We start from the raw sequence: 25,574 nt of genomic DNA on the forward strand, positions 1-25,574 counted from the left end.
CCAATATTTTACTTTGTACACTGCATTCAGCATTGTGTAACTGGCTGCACACATCCGCACTCCTTTTTGGAGCATAGAGACCGAGACATGCCCCTTGAATTGAGTATTGTCTGCACTAATCACCCCTTGTTCCAAGAAGGTAGGGGTGGGAGGGCCTGGCAGCGCGTAGTTACACAACTGTAGAAAAAATATCTGTTCTCTTATCTTTTGCCTTTTCAGTTGTGTATAGGGGCAAATAATTGGGCAAATGGAGCATCTGTCCTGGGCCAACGATTTGGGGGGCCCCACTGTGCCACTGTGCATTTTTTTCCCTCCCTCACCCACCCTACCTCCCATGCCACTACCAACCTTGCGCTTCCGACTTCTAGCAAAAAAGAAAATCCAAGAGGACCAATGCATTCCACAGTGCATTTTAGAGGTGACGAGAGCAACAATGACGCTACTCTTCATCTTTCTCTTCTAATTCTCAGAAACCATGTCAGAAACTTCCATCTTTATCAGTAAGTGTTTGCAGAAGTTATTTTTCTTTACACTGACATTTTGCACTTTGGTTAATGACATACAAAGCGCTGGCAAAACAGAACCCTATGAGACAGTTGGGCTCATTTATCAACACTGGGCAAATTTGCCCATGGGCAGTTACCTATAGCAACCAATCAGTGCTTAGCCAGCTGCAAGTAGAACAATGAATGCTGCAATTTGATTGGTTGCCATGGGTTACTGCCCATGGGCAAATTTGCCCAGTGTTGATAAATGACCCCCAGTGACTTCAAGGTAAGACATGTACAAGAGTAATATTTACTGATATGCATGTGCCAGCTTGGGAAGATTGTCAATATGTCCTTTATTATGTCACCTGTTGGTTTGAACTTCTGGGGTTTAAATGAGGTACCAGGCGATGGAGCTCAGACAACTGGACACTATTTATGGGCACAATTAAAAACACCTATTCTGAAGCAGTGCAGGGAGTGGAGCAATGCCTAATGCAGATAGCTCTAGATTCAAGGTGCATTTTTGCTACCTGGTTTTACCAGCAATATCCCTTTGAGTTGAGAAAAGTTTGGAATTGTGTTTCTGTATAAAAAAGCCAAGACTCCATAAAGTCTGGGACGCCTGGTGTGACCTTGATGATCTAGCGAACGAGATAGAGCAGGGGTGTCCAACCTTTTTCACCTGTGAGCCACATTTAATTGTAAAAAGAGTTGGGGAGCAACACAAGCATAAAAAATGTTCCTGGGAGGTGCCAAATAAGGGCTGTGATTGGCTATTTGGTGGCCCCTCTGTGGACTGGCAGCTACAGGAGGCTCTGTTTGGTAGTACATCTGGTTTTTATGCAACCAAAACCTCTAAGCCAGTAATTCAGAAATAAGCCCCTGCTTTGTGGCCTCTGGGAGGAACATCCAAGGTGTTGGGGAGCAACATTGCTCACAAGCTACTGGTTGGGGATCACTGAGATAGAGGAACAACCTGGTTAACAACTGCTTTAGGGTCAGGGCACACAGACAGATTCAGGGAGATTAGTCGCCCAGCAACAAATCTCCTCTTCTTCAGGGTGACTAATCTCTTCGAACTGCCTCCCCACCAGCTAAAATGTAAATCGCCGGCAGGATGGCACTCTGTGCGATTCGTTTTCCAAAGTTTCCTCGTGAGGTAACTTCGGAAAACGAATCACTCCGAGTACCATCCCGCTGGTGATTTACATTTTAGCCGACGGGGAGGCAGGGGCAGCAGTTTGGGGAAATTAGTCGGCCCGAAGAAGAGGAGATTTGTTGCCGGGCGACTAATCTCCCTGAATCTGCCTGTGTGCCCTGACACTTACGGTCTTAATACAGGGCACAGATGCCATTAATATGAAGCAGCCTACTATTACTTCCAGCCACGGGAAAGAAACAAACGGGTGATTTGGTATTCGATCGACTGTAAGGGATACAAACAGAGCTATGTAATCTGTCCAATTGCACATCTGACCCAATTTTTTGTTGTTTTTGTTTTGAAAATAATAAAATATCACCTTAAAAAAAAAGGACAAGACTGCTGGCAAATGGGGGTCACATTTCAGGCATCTAAATGTGAACTATATTACTGTGCTGTATATAATGTACTATATTTAACTACACAAATCCTTCCCTATGCTGCTCTTCAGGGATGCGATTGAACAAATACACACCATTTAATTCCTTCAGTTACTCTACCAGGCCCACCTATGCACACACATGGATGAATGAAAACAGGGACAGTTCTACTAATCCTCCAGCATAGGATTATACAATGGAAGTTACATATATGGGTATTAAATATTTGTTCATGTTAGGACCGCAAAAAAATGTGGAAAAACCCCCAAAAAACACACAATTCCTCTTTAAAAGTAACAATATGATTTTAATCATTGCTTGTGGAGAGTAATCTGTTCAAAAAGTGCAAACGTCTGCAGATGAGAGCAGGAATCTATACACCTCTGTAGCAGCAACTACTGCATTCAGTCCCCTCAATGCATATAAATATGTCATTATATATATATATATATTTTTTTTTTTATAAAAAAGTTAAACATCAGCTCTGTTAGTGCTTATGTATAATGATCATTAGATGCACCCATATCTGAAATCAAACCCAACACCGCGGGTAGGAACGTGTCCCATTAAAGGACTCCCCCCCTTGTGTTTCAGCCCAAAACGAATATGGGCCCAGTGAGAGATCAATCAACAAAATACAATAACATGGAGTAGAAAATAAATTCAGTACGTAATTGATCTGTTTTCCGACAGTATGGAAACCTGTATTTTAGTGAGAAATTTTCAGTTGAAAAATAAAAACAGAAAAAGCAGGGAGCAGAGACCCTATAGGAAGAAAGGGGAAAGCACAATACTGGTTTTATACTATTCTCACTATCACTTATTGATCAGCAGGGCTTTAGGGCAAAGGCACCCGAGGTGTTCTATCGCTGAATGCTTATTTTTTTTTTTTTAATCACATAAAACAAAGTGATGAATCACCCAGAACACAAGAGGACAATTTCCCACTATAGTCAACAGAAATGGGGAGACTATGACAAAAGGAGGTGATTTGTATCCAAAAAGTGCCATGCTACGAAGCGTGAATTACACGAGTGTGTCATATCTGCTGTGATTCCCACCATCTATAATGCATAGTTCTTATAGGCTTTATGTCCTACTGGCTATAAAATGACAATGAAACCTTATTTTGGACAGAATACTGTTAGAGAACCTTACTTTTCCCCATGCCATCCAATTTGTTTAGTAAAATAAGGTGCCAGTATTGCTCTAGGATTCCTAGGACCCACAGCCCTCACACTAACTAGTACACGTTACTCAGTGTTATATTACACTGGCCTATGATATAGCCGAGGGAAACCTTTAGATATTCTGGCCTGCCAGGCCCAGTTCATGATGCCATGCCCAGAATGCTGTGCAATTGGTGTTGAGCTTATATACTGGTGTTCTGCTGTGCTGCGTCACCCTCATAAATGCAAAAATGCACAAGTAGTTACACATAGCAAAAGAGCTGTGGAGTCGGAAGCAATTTGGGGGATCTGAAGTCAGAGTTGGAGTCGCCAAAAAATGTACAGACTTATAACTTTAAATACAAGGACTGAAAACAATCAGATTTAAGAGCTTCTATGAAGGAGGATCTGGCTGAAGCAATTCTTTAGTTAATTTTGGATAGTATTTAACAGCTGATCGCCAGGTTCAATTATTTTACAATTTCTTATAGGCTTTCCTATTGTTTTTTGTAGTGTAACTTTGATTTTGTTTTCTGAAGCAAACACACAGTTTTAACCGGTGCAGAGGAACAGTACTTTATATTTTAATTACTTTGATTCAATTTCAGTTTTTGGTGTTACTGTTCCTTTAAAGACGGAGGAGTTGGAGGTACCATAAACTGAAGAATTTATGTATGCATCGACTCCACAGCCATGGATAGCAACCAAACAGCTCATTGCTCTCTATTTTTTTGACTTGCAGCAACCCGATTCTAACTACTAATTGCCCATTGGTTGTAATGTGTAACTGCGCTGCTGCACTCTATGGTACTGAACCTGCCCCTAGGGGTAATATGTTCTGGGAAGAATGGGAACTTAAGTGCCGCTAGTGCTGGATTTCCAACTCTTGCATCCTAGGCCGGCAGCCTCCTGCACCACTAAAAGCCCTTGCTATGTATGTAGAGAACACTAAACATTAGCAAAAAGCTTTTTTGGGAAGCGAGATGCTTGAGCTCTCCTCTAGTCAAATTTCTTCCTGTGTGAGACGATGGCTTTTGTGTAAGGGTAGAACTACATGAGCGAGTTCGGTGTGTTTCTGGCGGATCCGACGCGCATGCAGCATCTGCATCAGACGTCGCGTTGTGTCGGATGAACGCTGCAACAAGATCTGACATTACTATTGCTTACCTTATTCTACGTTGCATCCGATTTGATGCCTGCGTTTTGGCGCAGCGCGTTGAATCCCCCGGAAACGCACCAAAGTCGCCCTTGTAGTTCTACCCTAAGAGGATGGTTTCTATGTGCATGGTTCCGCTGCCTCGGTGAACCCCCACATCAGTGTCAAATTGCAGCAAACTAGTATTTTGCCTGTTCTATGTCCCAATGTAAGTGTATGTCAGAATGGGATAAAAGTGCAGCACGGACTCAACACCAAGTCATTGCATTTTCTGTACATGGCATTATGGGTTATTATTCTGGGTTAAGGCTTGGATGGAAGCTCTGTCCACAAATACATAAAGAACGGCTCTTTCCTCAATTTGCAACATTATTTTGCTATAAAGATCCATATTAAATATTCTGTTATTCCCTAGTGCATTCTCTACTACTTTCCAAACAAACACTGCTTGGAAGTCCTCTGTGTTCCTCCCTCTCCTTATGTCCTCATTCACTAGAATGCAGACCAGCAGCCTTTCTATGGCAGAACGTTTGCAGCAGTGTCCCCAAGTGGGTAAATCTGGGCTTCACACCAATGGCAGTTTCAACATATAACCGCTTATTTTCTTCTCGAAAAGATTGATTTCTTTCCAGTGTTTTTATCATTCATACTGAGTCCAATGATCAACCTGGCCTTCTCATCTTCCTCCTGCTGGTTCATATCTGATTTTGTCTCTCCCTTGACTTTGGTTTCCACACCTGCAGCTGGCTTTAGGCGCAGTTTCTCTTTAATAACCTGTAATGAAAATGTAAACACATTAATTCACTTCATAGGGTTCTTATAGGGGTTGTTCACCTTGTTTTCAGATAGATCACGAGAAATAACGACTTTTTCCAATGACTTTCTATTTTCTATGTGTGACTGTTTTTCTAATATTGAAGTGTAAAGTGTAATTTTTCACCTTCTAAAGCAGCTCTGGGAAGAGGGGTCGCCGACCCTGTAAACTGTTCTAACTTGATACATTTAATTGATACATTTCTTATCTTTGTCCCTGCTGAACAGCATCCCTGGGTTTCATTACAGGCAGCTGTTAGAATTGATACAATAGTTGCTAATACTCCAGAGATGCTGCTGAGAAATGTATCAATGAAATGTCGCAAAATTGTAACAGTTCAGAATCTGCAACTGAATTACTGAGCTGTCAGACTCAAACACCAGTATGGAAGAGCACTGGGGCCAGCAAAAAAAAAAAATTATGGTGAATTATGACTTTTAAATCTCATAATTATGACTTTTAAACTCATAATTATGACTTTAAAAAGTCATAATTCACCATAATTTTTTTTTTTTTTTTGCTGGCCCCAGTGCTCTTCCGTAATTATGAGATTAAAAGTCATAATTTCGACTTTTTAAAGTCATAATTATGAGAATAAAAGTCATAATTATGAGATTAAAAGTCATAATTTCGACTTTGTAAAGTCATAATTAACAGTTTAAAAGTCATAATTATGAGTTTAAATGTCATAATTTCGATTTTTTAAAGTCATAATTATGAGAATAAAAGTCATAATTATGAGATTAAAAGTCATAATTATGAGATTTAAAGTCATAATTATGACTTTTAAAAGTCATAATTCACCATAATTTTTTTTTTTGCTGGCCCCAGTGCTCTTCAGTACACCAGAGACACGAACATTCAACTTTAAACTAAGATTTTGGAAAAACAGTAAAAAATAAATAATGTAAAGTAATTGAAAAAACTCTTTTATTTCTGGGGGACAATCTGAAAAAAACGGAACTGAAAAAAGTGTTTGGAAGGTGAAAACCCCCTTTAAAGGAGAAGGAAAGTCGTTTAGCACTTGGGGAGCCAAATGTTAGGTACCCCTAGTGATTGTATTGACTTATCTGAAACCCTGGTCGGTGCTCCTATCAGCAGAAAACTGCACCGGCCCAGGTTTATACTAGTGAGCACCACAGAGAGATCTTCTTCCTGCTTCCTTCGAGCGGTTGCGCATGCGCAGTAGAATGAAAAGCCAAACTTAAAAACGAAAAAATTGCCTATTTTGTTGAACTGCGCATGTGTCTGCACTGAGAAATTTGAAAAAAGAAGCGGGAAGAGAATTGCTCCGTGGTGTTCACTGGTATAACCCCGGGCCGGTGCAGTTTTCTGCTGATAGGAGCACCCGGGGTTTCAGGTAAGTCAATACAATCACTTGGGGGTGCCTAACATTTGGCTCCCCAAGTGCAAACAGACATTCCTTCCCCTTTAATACATTTGTTTTCTTGTGGAAAGATGTTGTACAGATGTGCACAAGCAATGGCACACGTAGCAATTCCAGGTGATTAATAGTTCTGCAGCCATTCAAATCAAAGGGTTGCAAGTCCCGGCATTTTAATATCCGCTCATGATGCAATTACCTGCCAGTGCAATAAAATGTCTGGAATAAGTAAATATAGTAAGTCATTCTGATCACTACACAATAAACAATGCCACCGTACCTGAGCTACCAGTGCCTTGCGACTGTCCCTCTTCACAGCCATAGCAAAATCCAACCACGTCCAGGTATTATTGTGATATTCCAGGCAAGGCAGCACTAAGTTAAGGTCGCCCCAATCAACACTGTTCTTCTCACCCTACAATATAAAGTCAAATGCAGAGTATTACCAAACATGTGAAAATATATACACACACCATAATATAGGACTACCATTTGTTAATGAAATAAAATACACAAAAGACCATTTTTAATCAAAAGAAAAGCAATTTGAAGACACATTTTCAGAACAAGCATTAAAGGGGAAGTTCACATTTAAAGTGAGATGGTATGGTTACATTCTAAGCAGCTTTTCAGATGGCCTTCATTTTCTATTTATCTTAACGATTTTTAAATGATATGCTTATTCTGCTTCTCTCCGACTTGAAATTCAAAACCCTGTCTAGTTGGGTCATTTAAACCATTACACAACAATGTGACAGCATGTAATGATAAATGCTTACTGTTTGTGTTACTTATTGCAAATCTTTCCACAGAAGCTCTTTTTCATCTTCCAGTCTGACTTCCTAACTGCTGCCTGGTTGCTAGGGTAAGTATGGACCCTACCAACCATTTGAAATATGAGAGTTGCAAAAGTTAAATATTTCAGTAACCATAACAAAATAGATAAAAAATGAAGACCATCTGCAGGCTATCTTACAATCTCCATCATGCTTACATTTAAATTTCACGTGAACTAACTAGTAGCTAAACTCTTACAGAACAGCAAATATATTAGTACCTTATAGCTCACACACAGAGGCACCTGCGGTATTTTTATGTAGATAAATGAATTGTTCATTGCAGCTCTTTCTTTCATTTTATCCAAGTCATCCACAGGGTGCTGTTAGAAAGACAGAATAACAAATGGCCCAGATTAATGCTATATAAGTCCGACAAGCATTATGTTTTGTCAGTGTCACTACAGGTGACATCTCACCTTGTCTCTCACCATAAATCTACCGACTGTGAATTTATCAGATAGCATCTTGCCAGTTACACTTACTGAGCACCAGAAATACGTATAACGTATAAGTTTTTGTAGCCATAAGTCAGCCAAGGCAGAATGTTAGAAGAGTGACTGATTTACCAAGTCCATTTAGACATATCTAGTACTAAGAAGTTAGACAAAAATGTCACAGATGATCAATTAGCCTTCCACCTTTTATGGCAAGAAGTAGAGTCCTGGGAGGGTCCATTTTTTGGATCCCGTACCGGCAACCAGCAATCCGTATTCTTACCCGCTTGGACCTGCAAGTACCTTATCCGCAACCCGGACCTGCTGACCATCAAGAATCAGGAAGTGCTGTCATTGTAAACCGGAAGTGAGGTCACTGGAAGTAGGCATGGTCAGAAATAAAGGAGTAAAACAGTAAGAGATGTCATTGTAAACCGGACGTGACATCATCGGAAGTAGACGTGATCAGAAAAAAGGAGTAAAAATCCCTATTGAGAAGACCCGACCCGCGTCTATACCCGCACCCGGGAACTTCTACCAGCAACAACCAGGGTACCACCGGTTTTTGCTGGTAAACCCGCGAGTACCCGAGCCGCTGCAGGACTCTACCAAGAAGTGGACAATAGTAACAAAGTAAATCTGGTCACCATTTGTAGCAGTTTTGCGAGCATCTGAAAAACTTCAGAGTAAGTAATCCTGCTCAACCAAGGGTCCGAGTTGGCCCCAAATAGAGCTGAGAGATCATTAATATCTATATTGCCGGCATATACCAGGAACCAGGACCCCCCCCCCCCAAAAAAAAACATTGTTCTGGAAAATACTAATTCAGTAATACTATACAAACAGCAGACCTCGCGGTCGCAGAATGGCCCAGGGGAAAAGGGGGGCCCAGTCTGCTTCCTCTATAGTCAACAAGAAACCCCCCCCTTTCCAAGCCGCTCTCTTACCTGCGGAGGAAGCAGAGCGCTTCGGCATGAGGTGGATAGTAGGTGAAGTCTGGACAGGGAGTGGGCAGAGGTGGGAAGTGGGCTGGAGAATGGGGATCGGGGGGGGGGCAGAGAGAGCGAGCAAAGAAATCCGCATTCATAGGTCTTTTGTGAAGAAAAAAAATGGGTTTATTTCTTCACAAAAGACCTATTAGTGCGCATTGCTCTATAGATTTTGATATATGTTCCAGCACCTAGGCATTTCCATTGTTTTCTAAGTGCACCTTTCCAGTAGTTTGCTGCCACAATAAATAGGGTAACCACAGCCTTTTAGCAGTAAAGATCTGTGTCTCTAAAGATGCCCCAGTAGCTCCCCATCTTCTTTTCTGCTGATTCACTGCACATGCTGCTGTCACTTACTGAGCTTAGGGACCCACTCACAATATACAGCACACATAGAATATTAATGTCACAATATAAGGCTAATTAGTAATTAATACAGATAATTACTACATGGCAGTACAAAAACCAGTGCAACTAGCATCAGAATTTAATAATCAGCCCTGTAGCATCAGCTTATATTACAGACAAACCTCATTTTCTGCTTGATAATTTGTCACGACCCCTAAGCTTAGATTCTTAACAGCTGCTCAGCACAGACACTTTCCAAGATGGTGACCCCCTGTGACAAGTTTGAAGTCTTGGATCATCGCTGCTATTGACAAGCTGCAAATTTAGGTTGGTGCAATAAGGTCAGTATATAAAATATGGCATTTGTAGCCATATTCATTTTTAGGGTTTAATTCTCCTTTAATAGCAGGGATACTGAAAATATTCTCTTGACATTGGATTGGTTCCTTTTACCTCTGGTGCTTTCCGGAAAGATCTCCTGACCCCTGTTGTCCTGTTTAAGCCCTGTCCAACTCCCTTGCCAGGACCAAGCGAGACCGCATCATCTGCCACCATAAGCTGCCGAGGCTTCGCAACTGGCATTCCTAGAATAGAAACAACCACAATACTAATTAAGACAACATGTTTAAACATATAACTGCATGATAATTTGACCACTTGTGGCCAAGGGACTTTTTTTGGGGTCAAAACTCTACTTTCTTTAAATAGGAAAGAAAATATATTGTGCTATGGTTATGGAGCAAAGACACTTTTGATTATCTTTAAATACTCACCTTAGAGATATGTAACATATATTACCCCAGTTACAGGGGTCTAGTTGTAAGGTGGGTGAAGATGATGTCATGTGAAAAAGTGTATGAGAATGTAAATGTGAAAATGCCTGTTGTTATGTGTGTATATGTGTTTGGAATGTTGAAAATTTGAATGTTTTAAAAGTGTATTTACAGGGTTTGGCCACAAGTGGGCAGTAGGGTCCTATTAATTATGTAATGATGTAATGTTTAGCCTGGTCACTAGAGGGGAAGATAAACCGTATAACGAGGGGCAAGAAACCATGGGTGTGGCAGTTCATAGGTGTGTGTCGCCCAGCGAAGAACATCTGCTGAAGGGAAGAAGAGCCCAGCCCTGAAGTAAGTAGTAGGCTTAGCCAGAGTTAGGAGATTTATGTTATAGTGTGCACTAGGTATACAAGGCAGTTAGGAAAAGGTAGCAAGGGCAGGTAAGAGCCCCAATCAGGAGTGGAACTAGCCTTCCGGTAGATACTCTACCAGTCAGGGATGTAGTTATAGAAAACAGGATAGTGAAAGAGAGGGTTATGGGACTTTGGCCATCGTAAAAAGATGTCTGGTATAGCAAGGAGGCGCCAGTGAGGAGTGTTGGGCTGCTGAGGGCAGGTGGGTATAGTGAGATCCCAATCGGGGGCAGTGGAACAGGAGCGGCCCATTGGTATTAAGAGGTAATAAAGCACTGCGTATCTTGTTGGCGCTATAAAAATAAATGATAATGATGATACCTGAAGAATCCTGTAAGTAAAGGAAGGCTAGATTTCAGGAAAGAGTGGCCATGTATTAAACGACTGAAGAATTGCCTGTCGGTGTTAAATTGGATTGACGTGTTGTGTTGAAAGAATAAAAAGAACTTTGTTTATTTTTAACAACTGCTGGTCTAATTACTGCTTGGCAGAAAGAATCCCAAGGCACAAAGGGTCAATGCAAGCAAGCTGCCTTGCGTGTTTATTGCGAAATGCAACGTTTCGGGGTCAAACACCTTTCTCAAGCATGCTTGAATTACTAATTACTGCTTGACAATTCATGGGACACCTGCCTACATAGTAGCAAAACTGCTATTTGAACGTCAGGACATTTAAGGGAATTGGACATTAAAATATAATAGAGTTACAGTGAATTCACTATAACATATACTATAAAGTGATGTATAGAAGAGAATAATACGTTTGTCCTTTCTGTGTCCAGCTGTGGGAAAAACAGTCCCTACAGGAAAAACCTTTCATTTTCACACTAAAAAGGTACAGTTCAACTTGACAAAACGAAACAGTTTTCAAATCATATCCCACAAATGACTACAAATAATAATTTGTCTTCCGTCGCGGTGTTCTCGTTTTTTAATCTAAAATTAAATTAGTTTTGTTTTGAAATGCATTAAATGCCGGATTCTCTCAAATCCTAAATTGTTCAATCAAACCGAATCCAACCCCTTTTAGCAATGGAGAAGATACTAAGTTGCTGAAATGAACTCCCAGTACAAAGCTTATCCAGGGATTGGCTACCCTACCCGTTGTGACAAGTTTGGATTTATCTTCTTCATCCCCAACTTCCTCTTCCTCCACATTTCGCCCAGGAAAGAAAAAGCCCATCATCCTGTGAAAGAACTGGTGTGTAAGCTGGATGGTGAGAGGAACCACATTGACCTGTAACCCAAACACAAAGAAAACTCAGGTTAACTATATACAAAATACAAATTCAGACCATAGCATGTTTATGAATCCTTCATTGGTGGATTCAATGGTTTGCACTTTTTCTAAAACCACGAATGTCATGAAATTTATTAAAGGAACAGTTCAGTGTGAAAATACAAACTGGGTAAATAGATAGGCTGTGCAAAATAAAAAATGTTTCTAATATAGTTAGTTAGCCAAAAATGTAATGTATAAAGGCTGGAGTGGCTGGATGTCTAACATAATAGCCAGAACACTACTTTTCAGCTCTCTAACTCTGAGTTAGTCAGTGACTTGAAGAGAGGCCACATGGGAACTAACTGCAATTGATCCTCAGCATTCAGCTCAGATTCAAAAGCAACAGTTATAACCCATGTGCCCCCCCCCCTCAAGTCAATGATTGGTTACTGCCTGGTAACCAGTCAGTGTAAACCGAGAGAGCTGGAAAGCAGGAAGTAGTGTTCAGGCTTTTATGTCACACATCCAGTCATTCCAGCCTTTATACATTACATTTTTGGCTAACTATTTTGCACAGCCTATTTACCCAGTTTTTATTTTTACACTGAACAATTCCTTTAAAAGATCCAAACTTAAAAACCACGAACAGGATGAGTCGAAGAAAAGTCGAGAAATCCGTGACTTTTACGACTTTTTTGTATTGTCAAAAACACCTGAATACCTCTAATCTCTAAATACTATCTCTAGTAATGTATTAGAAAGAGCCAGGTTTCAATATAACTAAATTACAGAATGTCATTTTAAAAGTAAGCTGAAAACCTAACAGACAGTTGCCTCTGTTGGTCAATATAAAGCATCAAAAGTCTTTTTTTTACTGCTGTGACCTAAATAGGGATGCACCGAATCCAGGATTCTGCCTTTTTCAGCAGGATTCGGATTCGGCCAAATCCTTGTGCCTGGCCGAACCGAATCCTAATTTGCATATGTAAATTAGGGGCGGTTAAGGAAATCACATGACTTTTCGTCAGAAAAAGAAGGATTTTTTTCCACTTTTTCCTTTCCTGCCCCTAATTTGCATATGCAAATTAGGATTCAGATTGGTATTCGGCCGAATCCCAAATAGTGGATTCGGTGCATCCCTAGACCTAAAATTTACACACATCAATGCTAAAAATGCTTAAAAGGGCACCTGCCACCTGAAAAACGTTTCTCTCACCGGAGGTGTGGGCTAATAGAGCCACACCTCTGGTTTGAGGCAATTCCCCTATTATGCATGACCATTTAATTAGTGATGGGCAGTTTTATTTTATTATATAAGATCATATTGCATAAAACTACACATTTTAAAGTGTAATTTCTTCCTTTGCCCTGTTTAGCGTTCCTATCTCAAGAATATTCATAATTCATTTAATTAAGGGCTTCCCAATGCAAGTGCAAAAGTAACCATGAATTATTTATCAATTGAGTAAATGCTTTCAAAGTGACTCTGCTTAATATAAGACATTGGTTGCTGGCATAAATTAACATTCCTTTTTATAATACCAGTTAACCTATACATCTTGCTATACATTCCAGAGCTGCAAATCACTTGGGCAAGTATAACTAACAGTGTCCCGACCCTGGTGTAGGTTGTCATTGCTTAAATGAGGAGCTTTTTGTGAGCACCTCATTTGCTGTTACAATAAATAATATACAGTATTCGCAAAACATTCACTTGCCTGTTATTAGTTATGGAGAGGTTTTTTTCTATTAAAAGCCTGCCTGCAGCCAATTCAGAATCATCACACAATTACGTTTTCTAAAAAAAAAAGTTATATTATAGGAAAATAAATTACCTCAAAGTGCTCTTTAACAGAAATGCCGCCTACAGGTGGCCGGACTTTGCTGAAGATTCGTAATGCAAGTTGCCTCCCAGACTGTCCAGGCATTTGCGGTCGCAGGGCTATCTAGGGGGATACAGATAGGTCATGGGGTTAAAGAGCTGCAAGTAATAGATTTCCACGGTTAACCGTTAAATGAAAACATATTTATATATATATAACTTATATTTATTTTTCAAAAATGCATAATAAAGAGATATCAGAACAAATGAAATAATGAATAGAACTTTACAACTAAAGAGCTAAAAAAGTCATTTCAATCCTGATGACAGAACATCTCCCTGTGTGAAACACTCTGTTTGTGATTCTCTGGATTTAAGCAGTGAGAATAAAGGAGGCAGTGGGAACAAAATGGGCACCAGGTTATACAGACATCCAAGTTCTTTCCTGGCGTGATCCATGGTTGTACTGTATCTGTTGCATTGTCCTGTAGGATGATAAGAACATCATGGGGTGTCTTACCTTGTAAACAGCATTGGGGAGCAAGTTATTCATTGTGAACCAACCCAGCTCCAAAAGATGCTCTGCAGTGTCATCTGACTTATTCACCTATGCATACAGAAACAGAACAGAAATTGTAAGCACTTTTAGCCTAAATACTTTTAACAACTGGTTATAATATATTAAATGGCTGTTGGTACATGGGAGATGTAGCCGTTCAACAGCTACTATGTCAAAGGGTGCATTCTAATTAGTAAATTATGCAATGAATGTCTTGGGAGGGGACAGTCTGCATTATGTTTGCTAGACCGTTGGTATAACATAACATTATGCTTCTTTCTACAAACCTTGCTATAAAGGAAACGCTGCAGTTCCAGCTCTGCAATGCCCAGCTGGCCATCCTGCTCAGTCAGGCGCCACCTTGCTTGTGCAAAGTAAAATTCTGTGTGGCGTGCTACACTGACATCTTCTGCCTGCTTGCGCAGCTCCATCTTGTTTGCTCTCTGCAGCTGGAAGTCTTTGAAACACCTGCAATTAAGATTTGTTTACCTGAATATGTGGCCTCATTTGACAAGTAAATTAGGATAAAAACTTATAAGACAATATAGCAAAATGAGTTCAAAAGTAATCCATTTGGTTGGGGAATGAGTTGGTAAGGTTGAGGGCATAGAATAGAAAGGGAAAGGGAGGAAGTTAACTAAATTTGATCTGGTTTTCAGGTTAAGGTGGCCATACACCATAAGTTCAACCTCGCCAAATGAGCGGATCTTAACCTAATATGCCCACCAAAGGCAGTGCAATATCATGTTAATCTGATTGTTCGGCCCTAGGGCCGATTACAAAGATGAGAACAGGTGCAGACGGGATGGGGACCGCATCAACTAGTGAATTAGGTCATCAATCGCAAAGAAAAACGAAACCTGCCTGATCGATATCTTGGTCAGATATATCGATTGGGAGACCCATCACAACGCCCCCTACACGGACAGAATCGGTCTAAAGGACTGATAGTGGCAGCTTTAATCTGCCCGTGTATGGCCACCCTTAAACCTGCCAGATCGATATCTTGGTCACAGGGCTGGGCCAAGCCGATCGGGTGCCCCTAGGAGGGCTGGAGTGCAGAGGGGAAGTGGCGGAGGGAGGTAGTGGGGAGGGGAAGCAACAGAGGGGAGGGCCAGAGAGGAGAGGGTTAGAGAGGAGAGGGGAAGCGGCAGAGTGGAGTGCCAGGGAGGAGAGGGCTAGAGAGGAGAGGGGAAGCGGCAGAGTGGAGTGCCAGGGAGGCGAGGGGAAGCAGCAGAGGGGAGTGCCGGGGAGGAGAGGGGAACCGGTAGAGGGGAGGGCCAGAGAGGAGAGGGGAGGGCTAGAGAGGAGAGGGGAAAGCCAGAGAGGAGAGGGGAAAGCCAGAGAGGAGAGGGGAAAGCCAGAGAGGAGAGGGGAAAGCGGTAGAGGGGAGGGCCCAGGAGGGGAGGTGGCAGAGGGGAGGGCCAGAGAGGAGAGGGGAAGCAGCAGAGGGGAAAGCCAGAGAGGAGAGGGGAAACGGTAGAGGGGAAAACCAGAGAGGAGAGGGGTAGCCACAGAGGGGAGAGCCAGAGAGGAGAGGGCCGAAGTGGGGAGGGTAGGCAAGCACAAGGAAGCAAAACTTTGAACTGGGGGTGGGCTCTAGGCAGATGCCTCTTCTGCCTACCCCTAGTTCTGGCCCTGCTTGGTCAGATACCGATCATGGAGACTCGTCGCACACCCCCTACACGGGCAGATAAGATGCTGAATCGGTTTTAAAGGACAGATATTAGCTATAGGCTATAGGTAGCTTTAATCTGCCCGTGTATGGCCACCCTTAGAGAATACAGTCTACTCTCTGATCTGCCATTAGCCTCTTTGTGACAATGACATCAACATCTGCATTTTGGTAAATAAAGTGGATACTACCTCTGAGATGTAAACTTGGCCTGGGCAGTCACAAAGGGATTCTTTTATATACAGAACTGTGCAAATACAACCTCTTTATAAATAAACCTTCATATCAATTATAAATCCTACAACAGGAGGAGCCAGTTTTTAATCCTTTGTTGTCCAGCTACAGTACTTTAATCTCACTGTGCTAATATTACTCAGTTATGGAAAATAAAATGTAAAAGACTCCTCTATTCTTCTGTAATCGAGAACCTGAGACTCCAATTATTTACATTTTTTCAATGACAAATCCCCATATACTGACCCAATACCGACTCTCCAAAGTCTTAGCAAGTTTACCTGATCAGAATGTTTAGTTCTTCACTTTTCAGCTGCAAATCCGTCTTCTCCTGGCACAGCTGACTCTGTAGTTTTTGGAGTTGCTCATTCAGAGATTCATTCTTACTCTCATCATGCAATAACTGAAATGAGTGCCGTTAACACATTACCAAATCTATACGGTGCATTTGTGAGCCTTAAGCTGGCCATAGACGCAACGATCCGATTGTACGAATCGTGGATGCGTACGATTTTTGGACTGTGTGTGGACCGGCGGAGAACGCTCGTTTGGTCGATCGGACAGGTTAGAAAATTTCTGTCGGCTGCCGATAATATCTCTGCGTGTATTGCCGATCGTACGATTTTCAGTGGGAGACTGTCACTAGCTTTGTCAGACATAACTATCGTACGATTGCTGTCAGAGGTAGAACATTGGCTGATCTGTTCCTTTACTACTTTATTTGATCTGAATGGTAAGACTTTGATCTGAATGGTTAGTGGCAGGTCGGGAGATGGGAAAGTCCGATCCTATGTTGATTCGTACGATCGGATCTTTGCGTCTATGGCCAGTTTTATGCCCAAGAATTAACCAATCACCAAACACCTTTAATTAATCTGCTGATCATCCAGTTTACAATGTCAACTAAATAAAAGTGTATCATATTGAACCGCCATATGGAAACTCAAGCATACATTATAAATAAGTAATAAGACAGATATTTAATCCAGTAAATATACTTTTTAAACAACAGCATCCACAGAGAACTGTTTGCAACCTGCAGGGTTTTTGTGCTATTACCTTCATGATAGAGTACATCTGCTTTTCCCATAGGCGTATTTGGAGAACGTGTTGTCTGACTGCTTCCTGCAGATGCAATATACTACTGCGCTGCTCTTCTGGATTGCTGGAAATCTCCAGTTGGAAACGGACTCGCTGTTTCTTTTCACTGTGCTCCTGAAAATGGGGGATATGGTATAAATTCTTATAAGGATCCACCTGCAAGTGAAATACTAAATATACTGTCATAAAAAAGCTTTTGCTGTCAAGTTTGAGTACAGGTATGGGACATGTTATCCAGAATGCTGGGGACCTGGAGTTTTCCGGCAAAGGGATCTTTCCATAATTTGGACCTTCATACCTTAAGTCTACTAGAAGATCATGTAAATATTAAATAAACCCAATAGGCTGATTTTGCTTTGAATAAGTATTAATTATATCTTAGTTTGCATCAAGTACAAGGTACTGTTTTATTATTACAGAGAAAAAGGTAATCATTTTTTTTAAAAATTGAGTTATTTTGATAAAATGGAGTCTATGGATATTTCTGTATAACGGGTTTCCGGATAACAGATCCCATACTTGTTTCAGACCTCCTTATAGAGGTTATATAAAAATATTTAAATGCAAATTATCCGGAAACCATTTATGCAATTGCGGAAAGGCCATCTCCCATGGACTCCATTTTATCTAAATAATCTGAAATTTTTAAGAATGCTTTCCTTTTTTCTCTGTAATAATAAAACAGTACTTTGAACTTGATTCAAACTAAGATATAATTAATCCTTATTGGAAACAAAATCAGCCTATTGGGTGTATTACATGATTTTCTAGTAGAGTTAAGGTATGAAGATCCAATGGAAAGATCCGTTATCCAGAAAACCCCTGAGCATTCTGGATAACCAGTCCAATACCTGTATACCAAATAAAAGGAGATTATGCCCAAACTGTCAGAAGAAAAGAAGGCAAATAACTCAAAAACTATAAAAAAGTAAAAAACAAAGAAGGCCATTCTATAACATACTACAACTAAACTTAAAGGAGAAACACCTCTTTAAAATGACTCTACTGTACACAATGTTTTCAGCCACAAACAAGCAGGTTTTCAGGCACAAATGCTGTATACAGCCCACATGGCACTTGAAATGAGTGAAAAAGAAGATTTTTTAGTAGAATTTACCATTAAATCTCTTTCTCTCTAGGCACTTGGGGGACACAGGAACCACAGGGTTAAGCTCCTCCCTCCAGGAGGCAGGACACCGATATTAAAAAAAAAAAGCTGGACTCCTCCTTCTCCCTCTATATCTCCTCTTGCTTAACTCCCCAAATCAGTTTCGATAACAAGCCCATAACAAGGAACTATATGTACTATCTACCACAACTAGAAGAACAAAAGAACCAGGGGAACAGTTTCTCATGTAAACCCCACAACCGGGGTATGTTTCAGGGAGGGCGTTCCTGTGTCCCCCAAGTGCCTAGAGAGAAAGAGATTTAACGGTAAGTTCTACTAAAAATCTCCTTTTCTCTTACGGCCTTGGGGGACACAGGAACCACTGGGACCTATCAAAGCAGTCCCATTATCCCATAATTGAGGGAGGGAAGAAACGGAGACCAGTGCCTTTTTCAGTCTGAAACTACCACTGATTGCAGGACTTTTCTGCCAAAGCTCGCTTCAGCAGAAGAGTATGTGTCAAAACGGTAAAACTTTATAAACGTGTGTATGGAGGACCATGTGGCAGATCTGCACAGCTGGTCAGCCGAAGCATCGTTCCTCCATGCCCAAGAAGTGCTTAGGGCCCTTGTCGAATGGGCTCTGACTCTCTCGGGAGGACTTCTGTGGGCAGCTAAGTATGCCTGACGGATCGTCTCTCTGATCCATCGCAAAATCGTCACCTTGGGCGCTGCTGTCCCCATCCTGGGACCTGAGGGAATCACGAACAAGGATTCTGACTTCTGAATTGAAGCTGTTCTCTCTATGCACGTTGACAATACCCTGACAACGTCCAGAGAATTAAGATGGACCTCTTTTTCATTCTTTGGATTCGGACAGAAGGAAAGTACCACGATCAGCAGGTTAATGTGAAAGCAAGACACCACCTTGGGAAGGAAGGAGGGTACAGTCCGCAAGACCACCTTGTCTTGGTGAAAAATCATGAACTGTGGGGTCATGGAAAGTGCCCCCAACTCTGAGACTCTTCTAGCCGAAGCAATGGCCACCAGAAACACTACCTTCCAGGTCAAGGGAGGCAGGTCTACTGACTCCAGAGGATCAACGCTGCCTCCTGAAGTGATCTCAACACTAGGTTGAGATCCCACGTCGGCGCTGGTTGTTTGAAGGGCGGGTCTGCCCTTTGGAGAAAAGTCAGAATGTCATCCCTTAAGGCTAGCTGGTCCTGGAAGAGAACTGACAAGGCTGATACTTGCACCTTTAAAGAGGACAGTCTCCAGCCCCATTCCAGACCTTTCTGCAGAAACATAAGCACATGTGACAACTCAAGTTTGTCGAACGGTACTCCTCTGGGTTCACACCATGCTGCGTAGGCCTTCGACACCCTGTAGTAGGACCTGGCAGAAGATGGCTTTCTTGCCTTGATCATTGTGTCAATCATATCTGCAAAACCCTTATCTCTCAGTATGGCGATCTCAACAGCCACGCCGCAAGGTCAGGAGACCTGGATTGTGATGTAGTATTGGGCCCTGCTGAAGTAAGCCTGGACGTGGTGGGAGATGAAACCAGTTCCCCGCGGATAGGGATATGAGGTCCGTGAACCAGGCTCTTCGGGGCCAATATGGGGCCACAAAGATTAAACTCAGATTCTCGTGCCGAAACTTCTTTAATGCCCGTGGTAGCATGGGCATGAAGATGTACGCTAATTGGAACCGCCATGGTAGTCATCACGTTCACTCTCGATGCCTGTGGGTCTCTGCTTCTGGCAAAAAACTTTGGCACCTTCTTGTTGTGTCGGGATGCCATCAGATCGACCCCACCTGTGCACGATCATGTCGAATACCTCTGGTAGAAGCTCCCACTCTACCGGATCTAGACGGTAGTTGGTTTCCCAATTTTGAATTCCCGGAATGTGAACCGTGGATATTTCTGGAATTTGAGTCTCCGCCCAGGACAGAATCTTTTCTGTCTCTGACCAGGCTGCGTAGCTGCGGATTCCCCCCTGGTGATTTATCTACGCGACTGCCGTCGCGTTGTCTGTCTGTATGCGCACTGAGAGACCCGTCATGAGATCCTCCCAATGCCACAGGGCTAGGTAAATAATGCACCCTTGTTCAGAGACCTGATCATAGAACGGATGGTTTCCATGCAGAACCGACGGTACCTGATGGACCTGTTGAGGCACTTTAAGTCCAAAACTGGGAGGAATGATCCATCCTTTTTGGGCACGATAAATAAGTTTGAATAGAACCCTTGACGTAGCTGATCTGATGGAACGGGAACTATATGCCCCGCGTTTAGTAGGTCTGATATGACCTTGAAGAAAGCTTCCCTTTTTGGATCCCTTGGAGGAACCCTTAAAAGGAAAAAACGTTCTGGGGGTCAGGATTGAAATTCAATCTTGTACCCATCTGCCACCAGTTCGCGAACCCAAGCAGGCATTCCCCTACCGCCTGGTCTGGCCCCAGAGGGCCTGTCCCGTCATTGGGACGAGGACTTGTCCACTGGGGTTTTTTGCATGATTCTTGAGGCGCTGCCAACCTTGACGGTTTCTGTGTTGGAACCTACCCTTGGAATGGCCTGAAGCAGGAGGTGGGGAACCTTTTGAGGAACGGAATCCTGAGCCACGAAAAAAAACTGCCCCTTCTTTGCCCTGTATTGGAGCGGGTCCTTGGCTGGGGTAATAGTGTGCTCTTCCCCCCCGTGGCCTGGGATATCATCTTCTCTAGTTCATCGCCGAACAGTCGATTTTCCTTGAAAGCCGTGGACATCAGAGCCTTCTTGGAGCGGAGGACGGCTGTCCAGTGTTTAAGCCAGAGTGCTCTGTGTGCTGCCACTGCCGTGGCCGATGTTCTGGCTGTTGCTCGTAGCGAGTCTAGGAGGGCATCTCCTAGGAAGGCGTTCGCATCCACAATCTGGGACGCCAGCGAGGATAATTCCGACCTAGAATAATTAACCCTGAGACCCTCCAGTATCTCCTGTGCCCAGTCAGCCATTGCCCTGCTGACCAATGCTGTTGTGATGACAGGTCTAAAGGTGGAAGTAAAGATGAAGCAGAGGAAACCCTCCAGTCGTCGGGTCTTTAAAGGCTGCCAAATCTGGGACAGGGAGAGCTGTGTTCTTTGAAAGTCGTGATACCGGAGTGTCAACAGCCGTGGGCGTACCCCTTCGCAAATGGATAAGATCGAGAAAACCTGCGAGAGGGTTGGAATTTTTTCTCTGGGCTATCCCACTCCTGTTGGATAATATCCCCCAACTGCTCGTGAAAGGGGAACTCAGCACTTTGCTTCCGCTGGTGCTTAAAGGGACCCTTGGATCCTGATCCAGAGCCTGATAGGCTGCGCACACTGGGTCCTCCTGACCCTTTGGAAATTTTGCAGAGCATGATGAGCATGCTCTCCCTCCCCTGGGAAACATGGCTCCCCCGCAGCCCTTTTGCCTTCTAGCGCTATATGTCGCTCCCGCATCCCTACCTACCGTACCTCCAACCTGCTCGCTGAGGAGAGTATATAGAGAGAGATATCCAGTCTGGCGCCGAGTATGCGCTATAGGTGTCAACCCGGGAGGAGAGTGCCCTAAGGCGAGACGGACCCACTCCTCAGGTCGGCGCACCCAGATCACCAACCCCTCTTCCTCTGAGCAGCAACTCCACAGAAGCGGCGTGTGGACCCTGAGGCAGGCGGGCGTGCGGCAGAGGCAGGTGGGCTGGAGGCAAGATGGGCGAGGGGGTGAGTTGGGGGGAGGAGGTGCGCTCGGCATACAGCCGGGCCTTCTTACTCCTGGAGGGTCTTCCTGACACTGCTCCAGCTGTAGTGTGGGACAGGGCGTGATGGGTGGTCCGCTCTCATGAGTCTTACCGACCCCAGCAGAGGTATCCCGGGCTAACACCTAGAGATCAGGGGTGGCCCTGACTCCTGTCACAAACCGGGTGTCAACGCTAGTCGTTGACCGTAGCATCCTTTAGCAGGGCCTCCTAGAGGCCATCCTACCTCCTTGGCAGGACACTGAAAAACAAATTTGGGGAGTTAACAAGAGGAGATATAGAGAGAGAAGGAGGAGTCCAGCTTTTGTTTTTAGTATCAGTTTCCTGCCTCCTGGAGGGAGGCGCTTAACCGCGTGGTTCCTGTGTCCCCCAAGGCCGTAAGAGAAAAGTGTTCTGTGAATATACGAGCCACCTTGTGTTCAACAAAAGATGTTTTTTAAAGGACAAGGAAGGGGTCAAACAAGGGGGGGGGTTAAAATTGTTAGGCACTCTCTAGTGATTATAATGGATAAACACAGATCACAGAACTGCTCTCCCTCTTTCCTTAAAAACAGGTACTCCCAGTGATGATCACTTTCCTCATCCTTTATGGGCAGAGACACACGTGGAGATTTAGTCGCCCAGCAACAAATCACCTCTTCTTCGGGCGACTAATCTCCTGAACTGCCTTCACGCCGGCTACAATCTAAATCGCTGGTGGGATGGCACTCGGAGCGCTTCGTTTTCTGAAGTCGCTCCGTAAAAAATTGCTCCGATTTAGATTCTAGCAGGCGGGAAAGGCTTTTCAGGGAGATTAGTCGCTGGGCGACTAAATCTCCACCAATCTTCGCACGCGTCTCTGCCCTTATACTTTATGAGGCTTTAATGTGTGCAGTACTGTTACATACTACTAGCTTCCATTAACTAACAAACCGACAATTTATTTAACATGGTGAAAACATTGATCGGATGAGAAAGGGAATCATGCTTAGCTCATTATTATAAACTATCAGAGAACACACCTTGCGTTTGGGCTCCACATGCAGAAGCAGGTTGTTAACAATATCCAAGATCATTGCATACTGTGCAGGATTGGTGGATATCTCTAAGTGCTGGTGCTTTAAAGTGAAAGTATCAGCCGCGGCTGCAATTAAATCAAAAGAGAGATACATCTTAAAGGTCATTTCAGTACATTACCTACAAGCCCAGCCAAAGTGTCATAAACATTACCCTCTTGTCCTTTCAGCAGATCTTCCTTCTCTGGGTGTACAGGTGTGGGAGGGGGTTTGATCTGCATGGCCAGCTCAGGGTCAATGTCATGGCTGTAGCTGATGTAATACATATGGCAGTTACAACGTGAGATTATCCGCTGCATCTGCAGGTTTTGCTGCACTTCAGATGGCTGACTCCAATCTATAATTGAGGCAAAGTTTTTATTAAAGGGATACTGTCATGGGAAATTTTTTTTTTTTTTTAAATGAATCAGTTAATAGTGCTGCTCCAGCAGAATTCTGCACTGTAATCCATTTCTCAAAAGAGCAAACAGATTTTTTTTATATTCAATTTTGAAATCTGACATGGGGCTAGACATTTTGTCAATTTCCCAGCTGCCCCTGGTCATGTGACTTGTGCCTGCACGTTAGGAGAGAAATGCTTTCTGGCAGGCTGCTGTTTTTCCTTCTCAATGTAACTGAATGTGTCTCAGGTGGACATGGGTTTTTACTATTGAGTGTTGTTCTTAGATCTACCAGGCAGCTGTTATCTTGTGTTAGGGAGCGGTTATCTGGTTACCTTCCCATTGCTCTTTTGTTTGGCTGCTGGGGGAGAAAAGGGAGGGGGTGATATCACTCCAACTTGCAGTACTGCAGTAAAGAGTGATTGAAGTTTATCAGAGCACAAGTCACATGACTTGGGGCAGCTGGGAAATTGACAAAATGTCTAGCCCCATGTCAGATTTCAAAATTGAATATAAAAAAATCTGTTTGCTCTTTTGAGAAATGGTTTTCAGTGCAGAATTCTGCTGGAGCAACACTATTAACTGATTCATCATTCCCATGACAGTATCCCTTTAAGATATTCCCAAACTCCACAAAGCTACATTGTCAATAAACATTCTGAGACAATTATATAAAAGTATAAAACATTCTAATAAAGTTTTACCGGGCAACGGACATTTTAACTGATATATTTACTAGAGGCTCTAAGAAGATCTTTTTCATGTAATCATCAGATCCTGACCTGTGGTGGTGCTGACCATGCCCCCTACAGCTTGGCCACTCTCCATCAGCTCCTGCACAGAGTCGAGGTTCCTGTGTCGATGCTCCTCAATATTTTTCACCTTAAGAAAAGGAGAGCATAACTTATGTTGTGATCCTTGTCTTCGTTTAGCACATGCATACATAATGATGCCAAAATTGTTGGCATTGTTCACAACTGCAGTTGAGTGACAGAGACCTCCAAGATTTAGCAAGGGCCACCTTTTGTATGCAGATGATATCTAGATATAAATTAATATCCGCCTATTCACCTAGGTCTCTAGCATTGATCTAAAGGAAGGCCTTCTTAAATTGCACCTACCAACTGAACGTGTTGGCACAAACATCTACCCATGCAACACTCAAGTGATTGCATGCTCAACAACCAACTCCATTTAGTGAGATACCCGAGTCACATCAACGGCACAGTAAAACAACCTGACACTTCATTATCATCTATTACCCTGTATAGACCACTGCACTTTCTACTAACTGGCCTTCATGACTCCCACCTCACCCCAGTTCAGACTATTTGAAACATTGCTCCTTGACTCCCCCTATGATCATTTAAAACTGTTTTTTTCTTGACAGCCTTTATCCCAGCTCCCCATTAAGCAATGAATAACTTGCAATTATGAACCAATGATACAGTATGTCTTTATGTTAAGCTATTAAAGGGGACCCGTCACCCAAATAAATATTCAAAATCCTATTTTATCCCATTAGTCAAGCAAAATGAACTTTAATTACAATATATAAATTATTTGAATCTTTTTTCCTTCAGTCTGGGAACTCCTAATTATAGCAAGCAGGCAGGAACCATTTGTGGACACTATTATTAAGGCAAGCCTTGTATCATCTCAGAATCTTGTTTGTGCACCAGAATGGGTGACCCAATGTCCATCCCCATGCACTGGCTACACAATTAAATGGTAAAGAGAACGGGGGAATGTGTGGAGAGCAGTGACATCTAGAAAGTGCTGAATAGAAAGTGAAAGTAATTGTCTGCCCGCCTCTATGTTTAAAGGTGGCCATACACGGAGAGATCCGCTCGTTTGGCGAATATCGGGCACTAGGGCCCAACGATCGGATCCTAATGATGCCTAACGGGCGGTCGGATCGCGGGACCGCATCAACGAATAGATGCGGCCGCGATCCGACGGGATTTTTTGTCCCATCCGATCGAGATCTGGCCGACTTTCGGCCAGATCTCGATCGGTGAAGCCCGTCGGGGGGCCCCATACACGGGCCAATAAGCTGCCGACACGGTCTGTCGGCAGCTTTTATCGCCCCGTGTATGGCCACCTTTAGGCATAGAGGAGGGGCAGACAATATTTGATTGACAGCTGAGATTTTTAAATGAGTTTACAACAGCTATGAATGTTTTAATAAAAAATAGAAATTGGATTTCATGTTTAATTTGAAAAGGACTTTTATTATACAGATTTTTGTTTCTTTGTGAT

The 25,574-nt window shown here is 42.9% G+C and overlaps 1 protein-coding gene across 1 annotated transcript in view; it reads right to left on the reverse strand.

Annotated features, from left to right (window-relative positions):
* Positions 1-2,358: 2,358 nt before the first annotated feature.
* kiaa0100.L (KIAA0100 L homeolog) overlaps positions 2,359-25,574 on the reverse strand; it is a 59,423-nt gene continuing 36,207 nt past the window's right edge. Inside the window, exons 27-39 of the mRNA XM_018246128.2 lie at positions 24,095-24,194; positions 23,087-23,269; positions 22,879-23,000; positions 16,968-17,123; positions 16,190-16,311; positions 14,287-14,467; positions 13,961-14,047; positions 13,454-13,564; positions 11,498-11,633; positions 9,659-9,789; positions 7,653-7,754; positions 6,876-7,010; positions 2,359-5,171 (exon numbers count right to left, since the gene is read on the reverse strand). Of these exons, the coding sequence (XP_018101617.2) occupies positions 4,995-5,171; positions 6,876-7,010; positions 7,653-7,754; positions 9,659-9,789; positions 11,498-11,633; positions 13,454-13,564; positions 13,961-14,047; positions 14,287-14,467; positions 16,190-16,311; positions 16,968-17,123; positions 22,879-23,000; positions 23,087-23,269; positions 24,095-24,194 (1,743 nt within the window). The 3' untranslated portion in view covers positions 2,359-4,994. The remainder of the gene's footprint in view (positions 5,172-6,875; positions 7,011-7,652; positions 7,755-9,658; positions 9,790-11,497; positions 11,634-13,453; positions 13,565-13,960; positions 14,048-14,286; positions 14,468-16,189; positions 16,312-16,967; positions 17,124-22,878; positions 23,001-23,086; positions 23,270-24,094; positions 24,195-25,574) is intronic.

Source organism: Xenopus laevis, chromosome 2L (genome assembly GCF_017654675.1).
Source record: "Xenopus laevis strain J_2021 chromosome 2L, Xenopus_laevis_v10.1, whole genome shotgun sequence".
Taxonomy (NCBI): domain Eukaryota; kingdom Metazoa; phylum Chordata; class Amphibia; order Anura; family Pipidae; genus Xenopus; species Xenopus laevis.